This window comes from Pan troglodytes, chromosome 16, assembly GCF_028858775.2.
Source record: "Pan troglodytes isolate AG18354 chromosome 16, NHGRI_mPanTro3-v2.0_pri, whole genome shotgun sequence".
NCBI lineage: Eukaryota > Metazoa > Chordata > Mammalia > Primates > Hominidae > Pan > Pan troglodytes.
The window spans coordinates 24,056,590-24,079,203 of record NC_072414.2 but is presented as its reverse complement, the minus strand read 5'-3'; the positions used below and the strand labels follow the sequence as shown (position 1 = coordinate 24,079,203).

General features: G+C 46.4%; 1 protein-coding gene across 3 annotated transcripts in view; it reads right to left on the bottom strand.

The window, feature by feature from the left end:
• Positions 1–22,614, bottom strand: part of CHRNA7 (cholinergic receptor nicotinic alpha 7 subunit) — a 139,306-nt gene that overhangs the window by 46,009 nt on the left and 70,683 nt on the right. For all 3 annotated transcript variants that reach the window (XM_001164138.5, XM_016927864.3, XM_063794657.1), the window contains exons 3-4: positions 22,492–22,536; positions 11,855–11,964 (exon numbers count right to left, since the gene is read on the bottom strand). In XM_001164138.5, coding sequence (XP_001164138.1) covers positions 11,855–11,964; positions 22,492–22,536 — 155 coding nt within the window. The remainder of the gene's footprint in view (positions 1–11,854; positions 11,965–22,491; positions 22,537–22,614) is intronic.

The window sequence follows — 22,614 nt, the reverse complement described above, 5'->3', positions numbered from 1 at the left end:
GAATTAAACTGACAAAAGACAGATGAGCAAGAGAAAACTGACTTTTATGCCTACATGGGCACAGGGGCACAAAGAAAAATGCAACTCTTCAAACAGCTAAAGATGAGATTATATACTTCACAGGGGAGAGAGAGGGGAGAAGAAGGGCTTCTATGAAAGAACAAATTGGTTTCTAGGGGAGCAAATGGGAGATAAGAAGGTCTGTGGGAAAGTTTTGTTCATGCAGGTGCAACTGGTCTTTTCCATCTTCTTTCCAGCCAGTAAAAACTCTCCTAGAAAGGAGATTTATGCCAGGCTCGCTCCCAGAAGTTTTTGCTGTAGTCTGATAAGTAAGCTCTGAAAAAGCTTCTTTCCCTATCTGTTTAATCTCAAATGTCTTCAGTTTAAAATAATGTTCATACCCATGCCGGGGATCCATGAGAGACCTCATACTTACACTGTTTCTCAGTTTTCTGTTCTTGCATTAGAGGTATCGACTTCAGGTTTTGGTCCCTTATTTTATGTCTAGTGGTCTGGAAGTTATGACACTATTTCTGTTACTCTGATAGCTATTCAAATATTTAACATACATATTTACTTGTACTTTTTTTCATTTTGTGCATTTAACGAGGTTTATCTTTATCATGCATGAACCAAAGAAGGCCGACACCAAACGTCTGCTGTTACTTCTTCTACTTCTTAGTCCCCTGCCAACAAAAACCATTTAACAACATCATCAAATAATTAGACTGAACTATGCCTTTTAGTGATTCCATCACTCACGAGTGCTGATTATATTCCAGGTTTGCCTCTTTCTTGGTTTCTTCTCATTTTGCTGGAATACAATTCTGAGTAATTCTTTCAGACTTGAGTCTTTACATACTTAAAACTGCTTTCATTTTTGCCCAGAAAGTTCAGTTCAACAAAATATTTTATTTTAAAAATAATTGCCCTTCAATATTTGAAAGTAGTCCTCTACTAGGCTACTGTTTCTTGCTACTGTGATTTTTTTTTTTTTTTTGCTTTGAGAGCTTATAAGGGTTTTGCCTTTATCATGAGTGTTTTAAAATCGCAGCAAGATATTCAAGACATATGTCTCTTTTTATTCACCCTGCTCAGCTCTCAGTATGGTATTGGCACATGCATAAATGAATATAACCATCCCACTTCAATTCCATGGCGAGAAAGATGTATTGCTCAATAAGTGCTGTTAGAATTATTTTCTATCCCTTAAAGAAAAGTAAAGTTAGACCCTTACCTCATAGCATACACAAACATTTTAGGGAAAAAAACCATACACAATAAAAAACAAACTATTTAGTAGAATAATTGGATAGTCTCCTGGTCTGGGACCCCAAAGCCATAAAGGATCCATAAAGGAAACACACAAAAATGTGATTAGCTAAGGATGTAAAATTTATATTAAAAAAAGACCACAAATAATGTGAAAAGATCACCAGAGTAATTTCAAATGCATAATCCTTCAAGATAGATTGGTATGGGTAGTGGAGGAGAAAGGAGAATCATTTCTAGACTAATCTGCTTCTCGGGATAGGACCCATACCCTACATCCCTGCCCCACACAATCAGAACTTACTTATTTTTAATCTAAGGGTGCTAGAAGATGGCTCTCTTGATCCAGACAGCCTGAGTTCCAAGGTTCTGCCCAGGTTCTGGCCTCCAGCAACTCCCTCCTGGAACAGGGTAGTGGCCCCACTAGTCCCTCACCCACTGCGATGTGCTGCTTGCCATGTGCTACTTGTCACACTAACTTGGGGGGATTACAAAATGTGAATAGAACATGGTTGCTCCCAAGGAGCTCACTGGACAGTGGGGAAAAACAAGAGTATCAAACTCACATCCGCAGCATCGTGTGATGTTTACAAAGAGTCCTCCAAGGTACAAAGCAGCCCAGAGTAGGCGACTGTGGCCAGGCGTCAGGGACAGATTTCCAGAGAAGTCCAGTTGGACTGGTGGCGATTCCTTAGATTATAGCTAGTCCCTGACCTGATTATCCTGTTCTTTTCCCTCTCCCTTTCATTCCAAGCATATGCATTGAGGGTCCTGCCACATTTAGGCCCTTCCAAGGTGATCTCTCCCCCTCCCCGCTAAGGGCCCTGTGCCATATGACCTAACTTACATATCTTTCCATGAAATGCCCCATCTTAAAAGTGAAAAAAGGCACCATTAACAGCAGTGCCAGGACCTCAGGCACAAACCAGGGCTGTCCCAGACAGACCAAGACGTATGGCCACCCTGCCGTGAACAGTTGCCCACACCCTCCCACTGGATGAGGCTCTCTCTCTTCCAGATCTTTCTAAGATGTTATGTCCCTGACATACATCATCTTCTGCTCTGCAATATGCACTTTGTGCCCTTGTCTTACAGCCACAAAGAGCCTGTCAAGGACTGGGAAAGGCACGAGGATTTGGAGTCAAGGCCTCAGAACTGTGTCAACAAGCCATTTAATTTCAGGAACCATTTCCTCAATTGTGAAGCAGAGTAATTTTAGATGACTTCACTGAAGGACACAAAAATACATCAGATGAGACCACCCACGGTAAACTGATTTGCTACTGATTACACATGCCTCGAGGGCAGTGAATGTGCGTCTTCCTAGAAGCACAGTGTCTTACACAGAGTAGGTCCCCAGAAAATACCACCCGGCCGACTGACAGCATCAGCTCCACCGACCATGTGGCCCTGGCCCACAAGGAAAGCTCTGTTTCTCCAGGTTTTGATACAAGCAATGGGGCACATCCAGCTCGGGCCCCACACCCTGCACTGCTGAGGTCTTAGCATGCTGGGGAGGCCCAGCTGCCTTCTGATGCCTCACACACAACTTCCTAAGTCTCCTCCTGTGCAGACAGCTGAAGAGCGCATCTCTAGTGGGCAGTGGACACGCGCAGGGACCCCACAGCAGGCTCGGGAAGGGGCGGGGTGGCGGCGGACCCTGGCCCTCACCTGGCTGCCCGCACTGCTCCCTCAGGCAGCTCATGATGAAGACTGAACCGCCCATTGAGTTCCTGTCTCATGTATTTATCACACAGCCCTTACAACCGTGCTGGCTCTGTGTTCCACATCACAAAGATCAATAAGCTCATCTCCGAAAGCTGTGCTCTTGGGCACGATTAGCTTCAGAGCCCTTGGGGTGCAGAGGGTTGGGGAGCTGCTCCGTGGACTGGCCCGTTGCCACATGCCAGAAGACAGCCTCACCCAGGCCACCTCAATGCAACACCATCCCCACACAATTCTATTCACCGCAGCACCTGTCCTCTGCTTGAAATTCTGCTCAAACTCTTGCACAGACAGCAGTTGGGTTCTGTCATTCCACGCTCTGCTGTGGCACTGCCCTGTGGCCCACACTGGCTGGCAGGGGATTTGGTCAAAGAAAAGAAAATGTCAGATGCTGAGTGAAACCAGTCAAGAGGCGACAGTAAACCCCACAGCAGCTTCAGAAAAAGAAAAGAAAAGAAAAGAAAAGAAAACCCCACAGCAGCTTCAGAGAAAACAAACTCACTCTTTTTAGGAAGTGGAAGGCTGAGCCTGGCAGAGCAGCCCAGAGCAGGTGCGAAAGTGGAGCCAGCTCAGAGGGAGGGAAAGGGGATCTCTCTGCTTTTTAACTTTAGAAAATAAAGCACAAGAGACCGAGCTCTTCCCTGATGTGTCGAGAGACTGGCCAGTAATGAGTCAGACTATGGAGTCAGGCAGACCCAGCTGAGTGACCTCGGGCAAGTGGCTGAACCTCTCTGAGCACCAGCTTCCCGCCCTGAGATTTGTGGACGCTCAAACAGACTTCATAAAGTCCAGAAAGAAGGCATAAAGCCACAATTTCCTGGCTATCATCTGCTGGCACTGGGCAAGTGCCCAGTAAAGGGGGCTTGGCTCCAGGGTGCTGAAGACCAGGAGCTGCGGGCAAGTAGGCTGAACGCAGTGCATGGGACCTTCAGTAAGCACCGGATGAGGCAGACAGCATTAACAGTCAGCCAGCAACAGTCCACTCACTCTGGTGCAGACAGGTGGGCTCCGAGTTAGCCCGAGGCAAACAGCTGGGCCATCAGAGGCTGATTAAGGACACACACGCACTTGCCCTTCCTCCCTTCCTCTTGCTGAGATGTCAGAAGAAACAACAAAAGCAAAACCTGCCCACTGCCACAGGCTGGGAGGAGTGTACAAGCAGAAAAGAACAGATAATAACTTCTGGACAAAATCACCTGATGGGAATCAATTGCTAACAAGTCAAGAGGAGAATATGAATAAATATATTTTTTAAAATGTTCAAAGCAAAAAGGAACTGAAACAAAAATTCTATCAAAGATATCAGGGCCTCTCCTGTCTCACAGTCAAAGCCAAGGCCTCCACGACTTGGTCCCCAGCTCCCCCCATCATGTCTCTGACCCTCTCTCTGAACCCTGGCTTCCCCATCCACCAATTCTCTCCAGCCACAGCAGCTGAATTTGCTCCTAGGACAGACCTGGACAGCATGTTCCTGCCTCAGGGCAATTGATGGATTTTTTAAAAGATAAAACCATGACACTTGCACAAATATAAAGTGATCGTGTGTCAAAGACTACTTAAGTCATTAATGAATGAAGGAACCAGGAAAATGTTAAAACCAATTCTGCAGAGCATCCTAAAAGCAGACACATACAAAGACAACCAGGCACACTGATCTGAATCTGTCAACAGGGGAATTGGTCCACCAGCAAAACCCATTTGCTTCTCCGTGGACTAGAATCATTGGTTTTGCCATCAGTTTTCTAGAAGTTAGAGTTGAAAACTAGTTTGAAGACCATGACAGGCACAGTCCACTACAGACTCAGATGACCAGGAAGGTGCCTGTGACCATGCCTAGTATTCTGTAGGAACCGAGGTGTCTTTTTTTCTCTTCCCTCACTATTTTTTTTTTTGCATTTCGAAGTCTTTCACAAGCCTTCTTGACAGGGCCCCTGCACTGGCTGTTCCTTCTGTCAGGAACACTCTCCACTTGATATCACAGGGCCTGTTCCTTCGCAGCCCTCTAGTCTGTCTCCTGGTCTCTCCCTGACCTCTGGCTCAGCCCTCACTATTCCCTTTCCTGCTTCATTTTTCTGGGAGCACCCACAATCTGGCCCATGCCTCCCTCCTCTCTTCCCCATCTCTGTTTCTCTGGTGGGTTTGGGTCTGGCTGGATCACAGCTGAATCCTTAGTTCCCAGAACAGTGTGTGATTATGCTGAGGAAGCCTTCACTAAATATTGGTTGAGTGAATGAACAAATTAAAAACAAACAGCAAGAGCGACCATGATGAGACCTGGGAGAGTGAGATGGACAGTTCGGAGGATGACTTTGAAGATGCAAACATAGGTTGGCTGGCTCCACTCACTGCTTTAAAACAAGCTGCTGCTCCCCCTCTTCCCACAACACATGATTTAGAAACAGCCCCCCTCCAGCTCAGGTACGAATATCTGATTAATACAGAAGCTGTAACAGCACATCCTCAAAACTCCTTCTCTGAGATCTCCAGCAGCAAAATTACCTCTGCTCACCTGGAACTACTACTGTCTTAGTTTGTTTTCTGTTGCTTATAACAGGATGCCTGAAACTGGGTAATTTATAAAGAAAAGAATTCATTTCTTACAGTATGGATGCTGGGAGTCCAAGGTCAAGGAGCTGCATCTGGTGAGGGCTTCTTGATGGCGGGGACTCTCTGTAGTGCCAAGGTGGTACCAGGCATCGCATGGGGAGGGGCCTGAAGGTGCTGGCTCAGGCCTCTCTTCCTCTTCTTATCAAGTTACCAGTCCCATTCCCATGATATCCTATTGATCCATTCATCCATGAATAGATTAAAGCATTCATGAGGGCAGAGCCCTCATGACCCAGTTGGCCTTCAAAGGTCCCACCTCTCAATATTGTCATATTAGGGGTTAAATTTTAACACAAATTCTGGAGAAGACAGATATTCAAATATTTGTAAAGGACAAATATTCAAACTATAGCAACCATATCACCTTCCAGTGATGCCCTTGGGCCCTCCAAGAGCCTGGCCATGACTGCATGATGAGCCTTTGAGCACCAGCAAGCCAACCTCGGTTAGGCTGAGGGATACCACAATTTCAGGAGCTATTAACCATGACAACACTACATCTCACAGATTAACTCCCTAAGATGCCATTCCATGTGTGCACTGCCATGACTCCATAGTAGATACATCACAGCCCACGCAGAATAGGCACCCCTTGCTGGGATGCAGGCTTGGGCTCTTCTTTAGTCCAGTGAAATTTGCCACCTGCCTGCCTCCTCTGCTCTGGCTGAGAACACCCTCACCCCTAGGACCCTCAAGTCCTAGGACTCTCTCCCTTCCACCCATATTGTTGCTATGCTCCCCACCAGAAGCTGAGATTGGATCTACAATCACAGCAGGGTGAAAGCAACTAGAACTTGAGTGGATGGCTCATCTGCGCTGTAGCAGACCATGTCGACAATCATCCTCCCGTGCCCAAGGCCCTGCCAGCTGCCTACCGCAAGCATCTGCAGCTCTGCACTTGATCCACACATGGCGCAGGCAAGCCAGAGGTGCCAGGGAGCTGACACCCCTGGAAGCAGCTCTCAGCCTATGATGGAAGGCAGCTGGCAGATAAGCATCCCAGTTTCCTCAGAACAAGGCTGAGATGTGCTATACACAGTCTCCCAGAGCTCCCCAGTAGGAATGGGCTCTGTTTGCCCGCAGTACAATTTGCTTTTCAATGCTCACTCCAACGGCTTGCCTGCCCTCCCTATCTCACTCCCCCTCCCCTCATCCTGCTTCCCAGGATCCCTTCCCAAATAAGCTACATGCTCAGGAATCCTTGTCCTGGGTTGGCTCCCCCAGGTTCCCTAAGACGCCTGGCAACGATGATGAGCACAATTACGAGCGCTTACAGGCTTGGCCACACTGCTCTCAAGTGTGTCCTGCATAGAGGTCCCCTCCCCAGCCTCTGCTGTCAGCCACAGGGTCAGGAAAATGAGTGAAAGAAAGACACAAGCCTGCAGATGACAAATGCAGCTTTGCACACTCAATGAAAATGGATGGCTGACACCCCATGCTGTTCTAAACTTTCAGAGCCAACAAAAACATCTTTAAATATCTTCATCAAAAAAGATTTCCATTATTGCAATAGAATTTTCTGACCGAGCAACTCAGAAACAGAGAAGCCCAGAGAGGGTGAGGCAGTTGCCTGTCTCTGCATGGTGTAGGGGCATCCGCAGAGTTGCGGGATTCAGACTGTCCTTGTGCAAGCGGACTGCTGATCCCAGCAAGGCCTTTAATTCCATCCAAAGGGGAAAATCACGGCAAGCCATCCATAATTGCTACCCACTTTAGGCAAGATGGTGTTCAGAAAACTCCTTGAGCCGCAGGCTTAAAGTAAAGCAAAATAAAGCAACAAAGAAATGACTGGGATCAGCACCAGACAGAGACGCTTTTATTCGTGCCCATCCTCTCCTCAGAGCGACCTGGCCAGCTGGCTAGCAGCAGCACGACTTGTTACCCATCCATCAAGGAAATACAGCAGCCCATTCCAGAAATGATGCAGAGATGGCTGTTTTGCAGTGACCCAGCCACTTTAAAGCATGGAAAATGCATTATATCTCAAAAAGCAATGGTGACTCACGTGGGGACTCCAATATCAAACCAGAATAGAGTGAGAAATAGGACAGACATGTTTGGGAGGCTTCAGCTGAGCTACATCAACACTGCTTTCAAAACTAGGGCTTACACAGGATGCATTTAACCCCCTCCTTTAGGAAAAGCCCCTCGACTCCATTCAGACAATAATGAACTAACAGATGAGTCTACTAAGCAGAACATATTATTTTCCACGCCTAGAAGCTGGCAGAAAGCATTAAACTCGGTATCTCTCAAAATCCCCAATAACAGAATATCAGAGGGTTAGGATATTACTAGTGAAGACTATTTTTGCTATTTCCTGTGTCAATTTTTGGACTCAGTCTCAGTTGAATGTTTTCTAGGTTGCCTACATGATTTCTTTCCTTTGCTTTCTTTCTTCTCCGGCTGTTCTTAGCCGCACCGTATTACACTGATCCATCTTCTTCGCTCCTCCTCCTAATAATTCCTGCACCCTCCCTTCCTCTCTCCATCTTGTCTTCGCAAAAATGTGTATCAAGTGCCCTGCTAGATGCCCCTAAGAGGTAGCAGACCCTAAGTGCCATCGTGGACAGGAATCCTTTTCTACATGACAGAGAAATGTGTTCTAGACTTGGCAGGGGTGAGGGTGTCAGGGAGGTTTCCCTGGCTGACTGGGAGTTAAGGCGTGGGCATTCCTCGCCCCACAAGAAGCTCATATAAACACTCTGCCTGGAAGCACTGGTGCATCAGTGAGCCAAAGGACAAGCAGTAGGGCTGGAGAGTGGACGAGGCTACAGGGTAGGGATAGGCTGGTCAGCACATACCTGGGGGCTGCACAGTGTGTCCAGGCAGGAAGGGGAAGCCAGCCAGCAAGGGGGGGCAGAGATGACAAGATCTGTCTTGTTTAGAAGCTCTCTCCTCCTGCCTGCTTCTCCTCTAACATTGCCAATTTCAGCGGGCACATGGCGGAGTGTGCCTTCCCCTTCACGATGCACGCCTCTTCTGGTCTTTCGGTTTCCTGGGGCTTTACTTTGACCCTTGCAGTTTCACCGCTTTCCTTCCTTAGCTGTGATCACTAGTGTCCCCAGAGCGCCCTGTGGCCTCCCTCTTGCCCTAGATATGGGTGCTGATTTCCCTTTTCTTGACTCCAAGCTGGGCTCCTGCCTACTCTGACCAACAGAATGTGGAGAAGGGCTGTTGCGGGACCCTCACGCTCAGTCCTTAAGAGTCCCAGCAGCCTCTCCTTCCTTCCTGTCAGAGCACTGCTGGCCACCAAGCTGGGGGACACCGAGCCTTGTGGAAAAGGCCCAGAAGGGGTGGGTGCACAGCCCCCAGCTGAATGGCTGAGCTTCCGGCGTCCCCACCAGCTCAGCCCAGTCCTGCCCTGCTGTGGAAGGGTACCCCTCGGCACACCGGCCCAGTGGAGCCCCAGCCCATGGCTGTGCCCAATGCCATGTGAAAGAGACAACCAGCCACATGGGCCTGGACAGCCCACGGCATCATGAGGAATAATCTGAGTTGTTTGCTTTAAGTCACTCAGTTCTGAGTAGTTTGTTCTGTAGCAATAGATAAGTGTCTATGAGTGGTTTAAATATTCTCTGAAATCTATTCATTCCACGTTGGGTTCATGTGGACCTGCGGGCCATATATTTAGCAGTTACTTCAAAATATATTTAGTAGTTACTTCAAAAAGAAAGTCCTACATTCCATGTCTCAGGAAAACAAAAGCAGAAATTGAAGCAGCCTCTACATCCTCCATGATGAAGCCTGGCGGACGTGGTCTATGTCCACCATGGGAAGGAGGAACGAGCAGGATCCTTCAGTAGAGCTCAACAGATGTGTGAGCGATGGGGTTCTGCACCGGCAGCTGGGTCAGGCATGTGGAGGGGGGGATCATTTCTGAGGGCCTGGACCCTGGTAACATTTGTCAGGTAGAGACTGCTCTATCTTTGCTCCTTGAAATTCAATTACAACTTGGAAATTCCTCACTAGCCAGAGCATTTGGAATCATCAAACATTTTACATTTTGGAGTTAAAGATCCTACACATAGGCCATATAAACTGCCTCTTGTAACCTTGTTAATAAGATTCCACCAACATATTATACATATAATATGGTGGGGTGCTCTCTCTGTGTGTGTGTATATATATATATTTGGAGATAGCATCTCACTCTGTCACCCAGGATGGCAAGCAGTGATATAATCAAAGCTCACTGCTGGGCTCAAGGGATCCTTCTACCTCAGCCTCCTGAGTAGCTGGCACTACAGGTGCAGGTCACCATGCCCAGCTAATTTTGTTGTTGTTGTTGTTATTGTTGTTAGAGATGGGGGTCTCGTACATTGCTCAGGCTGAATGTTATAAAATTTATTCTTGATTTCAAACTTAAAAAATCCGAATTGGAAAATGAAAAACATTGATTATTTTTTTCTAAATTGTTAAATTACCATCTTGTTCTAAAAGCAGGAATCCTCATCATTCTGCCTGTAAACACACAACTGCCTTTATGGAATGTGTGCTCTCTTCCAAATGCCAGACTAAGTGTGCTACACACATCCACAGAGCGATCCTCCAAACTCTGTGAAGCCGGCACTTTCCCCGTTTTTCAAAGGAGAAATCTGAGACTCAAAGGTTATATAGACTGTAAATATTACAGCTAAAATTAACACGGAGACTTCTTCAACCCTGACCCTTTGCCCTCAAAAAGTCAGATACAATGCCCTCATTATGGACTGAGTTGCATCTCCCTCAAACTCACATGTTGAAATCCTAATACCTGGTGCCTCAGAGTGTGGCTCTATTTGAAGACAGAACCTTTAAAAAGGTAATTAAAGTAAAAGAGGGTCATGAGCGTGGGGCCCTACTCTAATTTGACTGCAGTGCTTACAGGAAGAGGAGACTAGGGCACGGACAGAGACAAGTGAAGGTCACGTGAACCCAGTGAGATGGCAGCCATCTACCAGCCAAGGAGAGAGGCTCAGAAGAAGCCAGTCCTGACAACACCTTCATTCAGACTTCTGGCCTCCACAATTGTTACAGGGTAACTTCTATTGTTTAAGGCTCTGAGTCTGTAGCACTTTGTTACAGCAGCCTTGGCAAACTAATACAGCCCCCCAAGAAACAGAAGACCCAAAGTCCAGGCATGGAAAGGCACATGTTTGATCCATTCAACAGGGGACCACTTACTCCTATTTTAGACGTTTTTCAAAGCTCAGTTGTCTGAACTAATTTGAGAAGCAGAAAAGTGGCAGCAAATGAGAAGAGGATACTCTTCTAGAAACGGGCCCAATGATTCAAGTGAAATGTGGCCCCCGGATGCAAAGACAGAGGCAGAATGAAAAGTCAATACAAGAAATAGCATCGCCCAGCCTTCTGGAAGTAGCCATGTAGGACAACACATTGCTTGTCCAGCGGGATCACCGAGTGACCATGGAGGGCAATTTGGTCACACTGTTCCCTGCATCAGGAAAGCCTGGGCTTCCTTCTTCATGACCAAAGGTAGCGGTCATGATTAGGAAATAACTTTCTTTTCATGATGTTATTTATGAGGTCTGACACCTTATTAGTCAGAAATGTTCTGGGATCCCTTATTTGACTATGCAGTTTAACGAGAAATTTTACTGCTTCTAGAAACTTACCCTGCCTGAATAATTGCCTTTTAGGCGTCTGGTCTGCAAGTCAGACTGTCTTGGTTTACCGACGTGTCCCTTATTTCCTGACCTCAGGAGAAGACTATTAGAAATCAGGTATATACCCTGCAGGGGAAGTTTCTGCATACAGCTAGAGATGACAGTCCTCACGCTCACCTGCAGCCATCTCTGCCACAGAACTCTCCAATGCACAACAGGGAACATAGATGAGGATGTGGGTCCAAACTGTGGGCTCCAGCAGTGCATCCCATAGGCCAGCACTTCCTGCTGTTGGTCATAACTGCTGCCATTCAGAGAACAAAGGTACTGCCTTATGCAAGAATACTCCATGTGCCAATATGCACAGAAACAACACTAGGCCCCGAGAACATACAACTTCATGGGCGTCTTAAGCAGCAGGCTAGCCAGCGTGTGCACGTGTGCATGCCAAACCAGGGAATGCTGGCTTACAGGGACAGAGCTGCTTCTCAAAGGCCTGGCCGCTCGGAAAGCCATGTAGGGAGCAGTGGCCCCAGATCATAGATAACATATCCAGCATCTCTGTGAAATATTCAAATATACGTGATAGCTACACGTATGCAAGCATAAAATCATTTTTTTCCTTTGCTCAATATGCTTACCTGTTATAGAGAAGAATGTCTGGTTTCCAAATCTGGCCATCTGGGAAACGAACAGTCTTCACCCCTGGATATTCTGACACATTCCACTGTAAATAGTGATCTGTCCAAGACTGACACACACAATGACATTAGCAGCACTTCACTTCCTTGGCTACTAATATTTCTCATAAGCGATTATTAGGTAAGTGCAAAACCAAAGAGAATTCCAGACATTTATTATAACTGAATTGCTATTTATAAAATATAATGAAAACGGGAATTCAATAATCCTTTCCAAAATGACTGTGAAGAGCATAAAACTCACATTTAAGGTTCTGCTGTCACCATGAACACATTCAGATGGTATCATTAAAGTTAATTCCAACCCTCTGCATGTCCCCGAGCCTTCTCCTCCTGCAGTGGATGGGTTACTTCTAGCCAAATGAATAACTGTTTTGCCTTAAAAGTTTTCACTGTAAGAATACTTCGAAAAAAGGAATTCACTTATTTCCACTGGAATAAGAACCGGGCTGGAGAAATGTAGAATATTTATTTCCATAAAGCAATACCGTGCAGCTGCATGGGAACCTCTCAGAATTTCTAAAGGAATGTTTTCAGATTTGAATTTTTATTTTGTCACAGGGATAGTGCTTCCGACACCCGACAATGCAAATCCTGAGCCCTGATGGTGAAACACAGAGTCAGGACGAAAGGAGGCAGGTGAAGACTCAGGAAGCACTCACACAAGCTCACGGCCAGGCCTTAATTGAGGTTATCGAGTGACTTTTGCCAGAGGAATACCCACGTCTGGGGTCCTCCCTCCGAGGATCAGGTGCTAAACAGCCCTTCCTGGAGCCCACAAGCTCTGCAGAGGATGCTCGGGTGGGATCCCACCTGCAGCTGCCACATAACCAGCATCACCCCACAGGAGGCTCAGGGCTGACAAGTGTGAACTCAGAAGCTCCTATAATTGCACCATTATCCTGTATTCTGTGCCCCTGGTACCACCCATGCTCTGAAGCTCAGGCTTTCCAAGATCCAGAAAGGTATGTGATGCACCACCCCAACCTGGGACCAGGGTGGCTCCTCACTATCAAATACATGGTAATTTCTGCAGCAAAACATGCCTATTTGCACTAAGTGAGACAAATAAATGCCTCAATTCACATAGATTTCAATTTGATTTTAGACCAAAATAATTTGACGCAAAGTTACGAAAACATCATCAAAGGAGGGGGGAAGATTTTCAGAGCTGCTGAGATTTGGGAATTGCAGATGAGGGGCTGTGGGCCTAGAGCTATTGATACAACAAGGGAAGCAAAGGGCATGTCCCAGACCAACCATCCTCTGAGGAGGGCAGGCAGCATCCAGAAAGATGGTCCCAAGTCTGGAAGGATCTAATCTGACATCAGAGGAGAGGAACTATCCAGGTGAGTGACATCATTTTGCAGCCAGGGACCTCGAGGAATGAGGATGTGTTAATGGGTGATGTGCAGAAGTATCCTCTGGGGCATTCAGGATCGACAGCTGCCTGCTGGGGTCTCTAATGAGATGGAAGTGGTTGGGGAGGGGACAGGAGGGGCACACCCAAGAATGGTGGGTCTTGTCCTAGTTGTCTTCCAGGGATGCCTGGTCGCCAACCAAGCCATGCTTCCTGCAGCTTGCTCCAACGTGGCACCTCTGCCCTGTGCTTCCCTTCATTTCTCTCCCTTGCCCTGGGCACGAGGCCCTGCCACAGCCAACACCTGTGCTTTCTGTGCCACAGTCTTGCATCTCACCCTGGGATGCTTCTCTGGGTTGGTCACTAATTATCACAGAGCCAGTCACGTTCACCATTATTACCACACAGGTCAGGGCCACAGGATTCCACGAACTGCCCTGGAAAGTGGGCATGGCAGGCCAAGGCACTTCTCTCCTTCTCCTCTGCCTGCTGAATGATGGCCAGAGAGGGAGGGGAGACAGGAACTGGGAATGGGAATGGGAGTGCTTGGATGGTCAAACCCAGACCTCGTCCAAGGCACAGCCAGAGCTGTACGCTGCCTCCCCACACCCCGCACACCCCACTGCGTAAACCATGGGCTCATCCCCTCCCCGGCCAGATCACAGCCTTTATGCTAGTCCAGTGTCCTGTGTATGTCCAGACTCACCATAGTTCGGGGGGGTCAGTGATATGACTGCTTCCATTTACAAGAGGAAGCCAGGGTTCAGAAAGCTAGGATGTTTTAGTCAGTCACTGGGTCAGGGCTTACCTGTGTTATTTGACTTTAAGCAAACTGATCTTTGGGCTCTACCAGAGCTGGTTCTTCTGGCTCAATCTCCCTGATGCTGCTGCCCATCTGCTGTTTTCCCTTGCCCCAAACCAGGCTGACCATTGTGTCAGAGGCATTTAAACCAGGGAAACTCCATCTTAAATAGGAGCTGGGTAAAGCAGGGCTGAAACCTCCTACTGGGCTGCATTCCCAGATGGCTAGGCATTCTAAGTCACAGGATGAGACAGGAGGTTGGCACAAGATACAGGCCATAAAGACCTTGCTGATAAAACAGGTTGCAGTAAAGAAGTCGGCTGAATCCCACCAAAACCAAGATGGCCACGAGAGTGACCTCTGGTCATCCACACGGCTACACTCCCACCAGCTCCATGACAGTTTAGAAATGCCAAGGCAACATCAGGAAGTTACCTTACATGGTCTAAAAAAGAGAGGCATGAATAATCCACCCCTTGTTCAGCCTATCAAGAAATAACCATAAAAATGGGCAACCAGCAGCCTTCGGGGCTGCTCTCTCTATGGAGTAGCCATTCTTTTATTCCTCTACTTTCCTAATAAACTTACTTTCACGCCCTGAATTCTTTCTCACACTAGATCCAAGAACCCTCTCTTGGGGTCTGGATTGGAACCCTTTTCAGGTAACTGTAGTGGCAGAAAAGGTAGGGGGAGCTGCCAAAAGCATCCGCATCAGACAGACCTGGGTTTGCACCAAGGGTCTGGCAGAGACTAGCGGTGTGAGCTTGTTCAGGTAAATCATTGTCTCTGAACTGCAGTTGCCTTACATGTACCCTGCCTCACAGGATGAGATGAGATAATGTGTGCAGCAGCAGATTAAAGACATATGGCCCTGGCAGGCAAGTGATGAATGGCGGCTTAAAAAAAGAGAGAGAGATTTCCCCATTTTACAAAATCCTGCTGGACTTGGGAGCCGTAGTAACAGTCATAACATAGCTGCAGCCAAGGGTGGGGAAGAGTGAGTGCCAACATGCAGTGGGAACCTCATGCTGTGTGCCCGGGAGCCCAGGTCCACAATCCTGAGCCCGGGGGCCCCACCAGCAACCCCCACAGGCTCCCATGACGGGTTCCCAAGAATGGATATGGAATAAGGCCCTACAAACAACAAACTTCTAGAAAAAAGGTTGTTCTCTGAAAGCACTTGGTTCCTAGGTCCCTCTGGAACAGGGGGCATCAGGCAAAATCTTTGTAGACAGCACCTGACACATTTTCCACAGAGTGGGGATCTGAAAAGAAGCGTCAATGAACCTAGACTCCCAGACAATCACATTTAGAGGACGGCGTGCTCTTCCTTCTCTCCCACTTTCTGTGAGATTCCTTCTCATTACATCTTCAAAAGAAGAGTGTGTGGAGTTGTGAGGGGACACTGAAGGGAGGAAGGGGCCATTGATGTAAAAGGCACTGGGGGAATCCCAATTCTTCCATGGCTCTGGCACCTGGGCCCCATTTGTGCTGCTTCGAGCCCACAGGAAACTCTAAATGTGTGTGGATGCTAGTGGCATGGAAGCATTGAGGGAGGGCGGAGGAGGGGAAAGGGATGAGAGAGGCGGAGGGAGGGAGGAAAAAGGAAAGTTATCTTTCATTTAAAAAAATACATTATGGTATAATAAGAAAATAGAGTTGGTTTTCCTGGCACAGAGCTTCCAAAGCCCTGGGAATTTCCTGAGTGAGAGGAGTGTCTTTTGTGATTCATACAGAGCCCCTTCTGACCATGCCTGAGGCCTGAGTTTACGCTGATGAGGTGACTTAGGGTTGGGCACCTAGATAGCTTTCATGGGGGCTGGTCACCTAGTGACTGGAGGAAAGAGCTTTCTGCCCATTGCACTCACAGCTCTGGGGAGGGGTGAGAAAGGGGCTCGAGACAGGGTTATAAACACTCTTGGTCAGCACATCCACTTGCAGGGAAGGTGGCCACTGGGGAGAAGTTACGACGACAGCTCCGCGCACCCTTCCGGCCACCACGCCCTGTCCGCTATGTCCTTCCAGTTGGTGGTTCCTGAGCTGCATCCTTTAGAATAAACCAATAAACCTAAGTCATGGGTTTTTCTCTTCCCGAGTTTCATGTTGCCGAAGTCCTGTTCTGAAACTCTGAATCCATGTAATCTTTTCTCCAGGGTATTTTATATAAGTAGATATTAAATATTTATTTAATAAATATATTTTATTTATAAATATATTAAATAAGTTTGTATATTATTTAAAATTTTATTAAGTAAGCAAAGTATTTTTCTGAGCTCTGTCAGTCATCTTAGAAAGTTATTGAACCTGGGGGAGAAGGGTATGGGAACCCTCGAATTTTCAGTCACCTGCTAGACATGTGAGTAGCCTGGGTACACCAATTGCAGCTGGTATCTGAAGTCAGACTGAGCCCTTTAACCTGTAGGATCTGATGCAACTCCAGGTAGATAATGTGAGAAATGAATTGAATTGGTGGACCCCCAGTTGCTGGTGGAAAATTGGTTGTTGGTGCTGGAAAAGTCATCACACGTTTGATGTCAGAAAACACTTATCTTTTCAAAATTATTCCCATCCATTATTTTGTTAGTGGAGGAAAGCAGCCTTCTTTCCATCCCCCTGACCCTGACGCTTTCTTCTCTTGGTGAGACATAATGATTGAAACATCGCTCTTCACCTTGAGATGCTGTCACAGCCCTAAGCAAGCCACTAGCTGGCTTGTCTGTAAACAGGAAGCGTGGCATTTCCATGTGTCAGAGATCAAGTGATAATGAAGGCAGAAATTAAAAAGGTAAACATTTTAGAAAAAATAACAGCTTAAAATCTTATCATCCATGGTGTGAATGCTATTAGTACCATAATTAGAATTAGGAGGTTAAAGTTAGAGAATGACCCAGGAAGGCTGGGACATCAAATGCCAGGAGAATGGTCACAATTGCAAAATAAGAGAAGACAGATGTTTTAAAAGCAAATGTAAATCTCTGGATGGTTCAAATGTCTCTTCAGAAACTGAAATGGCTTCTGTCATTTTTTCTCATAGATTAAATCAGATTATGTCTGACAACCCTCTCAAAATGATAAAAACTAATCTGCAGAGAAAACTGGCTGCAGAGGAACCGGCTGCAGAGGAACCAGCTGCTTCCTCCTCAGAACATGAAGAGGTGAACAGAGAGATGAAGCCTCTTTCTCCTCCCTCAAGTTTCTGAATGATCAAAATCAAGGGCAACTGGGAGAAAGAACAAAACCAACAAACTGGAGGTCAAGGAGAGTTTTTTTCATTTTTTTACCTTTCTGCCTTTTCCATTTTTAATGCATAGAAAATGTATCATTTGCAGAGTTTAAATACCCTAGAGAAAAGATTACGTGGATTCAGATTTTCTGGACAGGAATTCAGCAACATGAAACTCGGGAGGAGAAAAACCCATTGCTAGAGCCGTTTTTATGGCTCTCTGCCCCCGGCCCACATTTGCACTCCCCTCAGAACCCTGGTCCTGAGAGCCTTCAGTACCCAGCTTCACTTGTGCATGTCCATTATCGTGCTGGGTCAAGCCAGGCTGGTCCCCAGCCAGGGAACACAAGAACAGCAATCAATGGAAGGTTGCTTAGAAGTGGCCTCTGGGCAGCATCCAAGCTTGCTCTGGTGACTCCTGAGTTCCTCATGTCCATGCTGTGGACATGAATAGAAATGCCAGGGCTTCCAGACTGAAACACTGGGTGGGGGCGGGGGGGCAGAGAGACACAGGCACTGGTTAGATGACTGTTAAGGTTTGTTTTAAACCCAGGATTCTTGTGAGCCCTTAAAAATTCAGTTGGGAGACAGTGTTACAACTGCTAGATCATCTACAGGTGCCGCTTTCCAGATAAATGTTATCACCCAGCTTTATGAGGGCACACCTTCTAAGGGAATCCAGCATGTTTCTCAATCGGTAGGCACCTAAAAGTAAACATTAATGACAAAATACTCAGAAATGCCAGTGCTCCCAGATCTTCACATTTAGGAGAATTTGTGCCTCTCCTTCTCTCCCATTTCTTTAAAGCAGAGATTTCTCCCACGTCTGGCCTCTACTATCTGACCACCAGCTGTCATCTGTAATATCCCTGGGGAGATACTTGTTCTTGCTATTTTAATTTCCTCCTCCTCTCCTCCTTTCCTCCTCTCCTCCTCCTTTCCTCCTCTCCTCCTCCTTTCCTCCTCTCCTCCTCCTTTCCTCCTCTCCTCCTCCTTTCCTCCTCTCCTCCTCCTTTCCTCCTCTCCTCCTCCTTTCCTCCTCTCCTCCTCCTTTCCTCCTCTCCTCCTCTTCCTCCTCCTCTTCCTCCTTCTCCTCCGCCTCCTCTTCTTTTCCTCCTCCTCCTCCACCTCCTCCAACTCCTCCTCCATTTTTCCTCCTTTTTTCCTCCTCCTCTTTTCCTTCTTCTTCTCCTCCGCCTCCTTCTTCTAAACGTGTTAATTACACAGCCTGATCATAAATGGCTTAAAGGTAGAAACTGGGTTATGTATTTCTGGGTCCCCTCACCTGGCCCAGTTTCATACCTTCCACAGAGTAGGTTGCTCCAAGAGGAGGTGAGTTAAAAGGTGAGTTTTCAAACAAATGAAGCTGCAGATGCTTCTGCAAATGTAAGCCTTAATTAAAATTAGCTGTGCTTGAAATAAATTTAGAGGTCTCTGGTGACACCCTCTGAAGCAAGGATGTTTATTTATGGAGCATCTGAATTCCATACTGGAAGTAATAATCCAGTTACATTTTTCTTGGAAACCACCATCCTTTAAATAAAATTGCCAAATCATATACATTGCTGAAGACCAGTCACTTACTGAGGGCTAAGGAAGATAGGCACCAGGGAGAGAGACCTCTCCATAACATGCATTTCTCTCTGTAAGAAAAATGTCAACACAGTAGCATTGTTCCTTAGAGGGCATGGCAAACGTCCAACTTTAATTTAAAAGGGAAGCACTTGCCTCATTCTCCGGAGCCTGACCTTATACACACAGTACGAAAGTGCTGCACGGCCGTTCAGGAGATGGCTTTATGTTGTGTCACACTACCCAAGCACCTCAAGGTTCACCTTGAGTTTTTGCTTCATTCTCTCATTCGGCAAAAGTTCTTTGGTGCCCGCTACAGGTGAGACAGTGAACTAGGGGCTGTGGGTACGGCAGTGACCGAATGCACCTGCAGCCCTGTCCCCCACACTGTGCACACATTCTAAGGGTGATGAAGACTCAGAACCAATGAACAGATAGACGAGTGAACACAAAGCGGGTTACATGGTGAGAAGCCTTTGGGAGAAAAATGAAACAGGATAAAAAGAACAGAGTGGGCTGGAGGTGGAGGGGAGGGTTTGGGACAGTACATCGGAGCTCAAAGAAGACTCAATGAAGAGGTGACCTTTAGGAAAAGATCAGTGAGAAGTAAGGGGGAAATCAAGTGGTTCTTAGGGACGAGTCTTCCTGGCAGGGAGAGCAGCCAGTGCAAAGGCCCTGAGGGGGGCACGTGCCCGGGTGACGTGTGTGTCACCCAACAAGTGGACAGTGAGTGCAGCCAGGAAGCAAAGAACAGAGGGGAGGGGAGAGGAAAAAGGAGCCAGGCAAGGAGGGAATTGAATCCAAGGCCACTTCGAGGACTTCAGTTCCTATGCTGTCCAGGGAGACAGGAGCCCCTGGAGGGATCTGTGCCAAGAAGGTATATGCTGGCTGCTATGTTGAGGACAAGACACCACCAGAAGAGGCAACACTGAAGCAGGAAGGCTGGATGGGGACTCCTAATAATGGAGGTGAGAGATGACGCCCATGTAGACCAGGGTGAAAGCATCATGGTTGATGCCCAGTAGTTAGATCCTGGATCGGTTTTGCAGGTCAAGCTGCCAGGATTTGTTGATGTATCAGAGGTGAGGTGTGCGAGACAAGAGTTAAGGGTGACTTCAAGGTTTTTGGTTTGAGCCAATGGATCCATGGCTTTAACATTTATCCAAATGAAAAGTCTGTGGGAGAGACAAGAGTGAGAATGACCCACGGACACTATTTTGATGCTACTGGCAGCGAGGACAATCATTAACGCCAGGCTCTCAGCAGGGGCCAGGAGATGAGTCTGTCCATGGGAAGAAGGCCTGGGCCTTCCAGGAGAGCACAGATCATGTGTCCTGGGCAAAAGGAGGGAAGCTAGAGTAGGTGGCACAGGCAAGGGCAGGGATATGCTCATTGAAGTATGCTGCTTTAAATCCTGCAGGGAAATATCTCAAGGGCTCTCACCTGACTAATGTTAGGTTCTGCAGGAGTCTCACATGTAGCTATGGGTGCATCTTGGAGACCTAGCAATGGCTTTAAGCACATCCATTTTCTTTTTCTTTTTCTTTTTTTTTTTTTTTGAGATTGAGTCTTGCTCTGTTCCCCAGGCTGGAGTGCAGTGGTGCAATCTCAGCGCACTGCAACCTCTGCCTCCCGGGTTCAAGCGATTCTCCTGGCTCAGCCTCCTGAGTAGCTGGGATTACAGGTGTGCACCACCACACCCAGCTAAGTTTTGTATTTTTAGTAGAGACAGGGTTGCACCATGTTGGCCAGGCTGGATGCAGATCCATTTTCTATCCCTCAACTCCAGGTGTATTCGCAGGATAACTCAATTGCCCAAGAACCACATGGGACTATCCTTTGCCTCCAGTTTCACTTCTCCCATTCAACTTTACAAAGAAGGGCACATTTCTCTTATCTTACCTCAACTCCCATCTTGGGACACTGACTCAAGAACCAAACAAATGGTCAATTAAAGTATCAGCGTTTGTGTCTGTGTGAATTACCTTACAAATTGGGTGGCAAATACTTTCAAAGGTCAGGTGGGTTTAAATTCTTTTAATTCTTTGTTTTCAACAAAATTGAAGGAGAAACTAATCAAGCTGTCAGCTGATACATTTGATAAAAACTACATTATTTTTGGCATATAACCTAGAAGAAATTCAAAGATTGAGTAACATTGCTTTAACAAAGTGGCTTTCATGTCCAACTACTCATGTTACTACACCTAGTTAAAAAACAGCAACAGAATTGAAGTGAAAACTATCACTCTCTCCATTCAAGTAATAAAAAGTCATCTGTGGATACATGAACTAATTTAAAACAAACTCATCTTGGGCAGAGATATAAATTGCCAATAAAAATTTATGTTTTATAATTACTTAAAAATTTTAATTTATGTCACCTTGATGAATTATAATACCAATAACAATAGTAAACTTAAATCAATCCAAAAGAAACAAAATTTAATACTTACGGTGTAAAGGAATAATTCTTGTGTAAATATTTACATTTGAAAAAACCAAGGCACGATTAATAAAAGACTTTCGGCCCTGCATGGTGGCTCATGCCTGTAATCCCAGCACTTTGGGAGGCCGAGGTGGGTGGATCACCTGAAGTCAGGAGTTCAAGACCAGCCTGGCCAACATGAAGAAACCCTGTCTCTACTAAAAAATACAAAAACTAGCCAGGTGTGGTGGTGCCTGCCTGTAATTCCAGCTGTTTGGGAGTCTGAGGCAGGAGAATCACTTGAACCTGGAAGGCAGAGGTTGCAGTAAGCCAAGATTGCGCCACTGCACTGCACTCCAGCCTGGATGACAGAACAAGGCTCTGTCTCAAACAAACAAACAAACAAAAAAGAGACTTTCAAACATAAAATTATATTACATTAGGATAAAATTCCATATAGAAACTAGAATAGAAATGCATGTGCAAAGAGAAAAAAGGGACTATGTTAAATATCTGACAGTTTAAAAAAAGGCTTGTTCATATGGTGTTTGAATGAGATGGGCACCAAATTATTATGGTATTTTGAATTCCATTTAAAATAGAGACTGACTGTTTCATTTTTCAGTGTTAATATTTACAACTGGATGTTAAGTGGCATCATTTGCAATTAATCAAATTTAGATTAGTATTGCAGATGTCAAGTTAAAAATCTACAAATGATAGGTAGCACTTCAAGATTCTTATAAGCATTGCTAGAGCACAAAGTACGAGGGCCTCTGGTTTCGGAACACTCCACCTGATTCAAACATGCGGCTCCGGAGGCCACAGAGGGCAGGGATGGAGCTTCTGAGTCCTGGGGACCGGCTGTGGTGCAGGTTGTGGACATCTACACACAGCCCTGTATCTTCTTGTCTTGCCTGAAGTGCTTCTGAGGTGTCCCCACATTACCTGGTCCCATGTGTTGATCTTGTGCATGTGTTGAGCACTGCAGACTGTAGTGTCATACAGCCAGCATTCATTGTTGGCAGGTGTGGAGTTGGTGTGACAGCCATGGCCTTTTTTTTGTTTTTTTGTTTTTTTGTTTTTTTTCCTAAACAGGACCTCTCAGAAGCAAGCATCTCAGGTATCAGGACAAGAATCTTGGGTGCAAGATCTTGCAGCCCATGGGAGAGACTGTCATTCTCTTAACTTACCATTTGCAGCCAAATGTTGGTGGTTAAAACTTGGTTCTTCTCATCCTTCAAAAAAAAAAAAAAAAGCAGCAGCATAAATAATATGGTTTACAAAAGAAAGAATGAGACAATTATTCACATGGG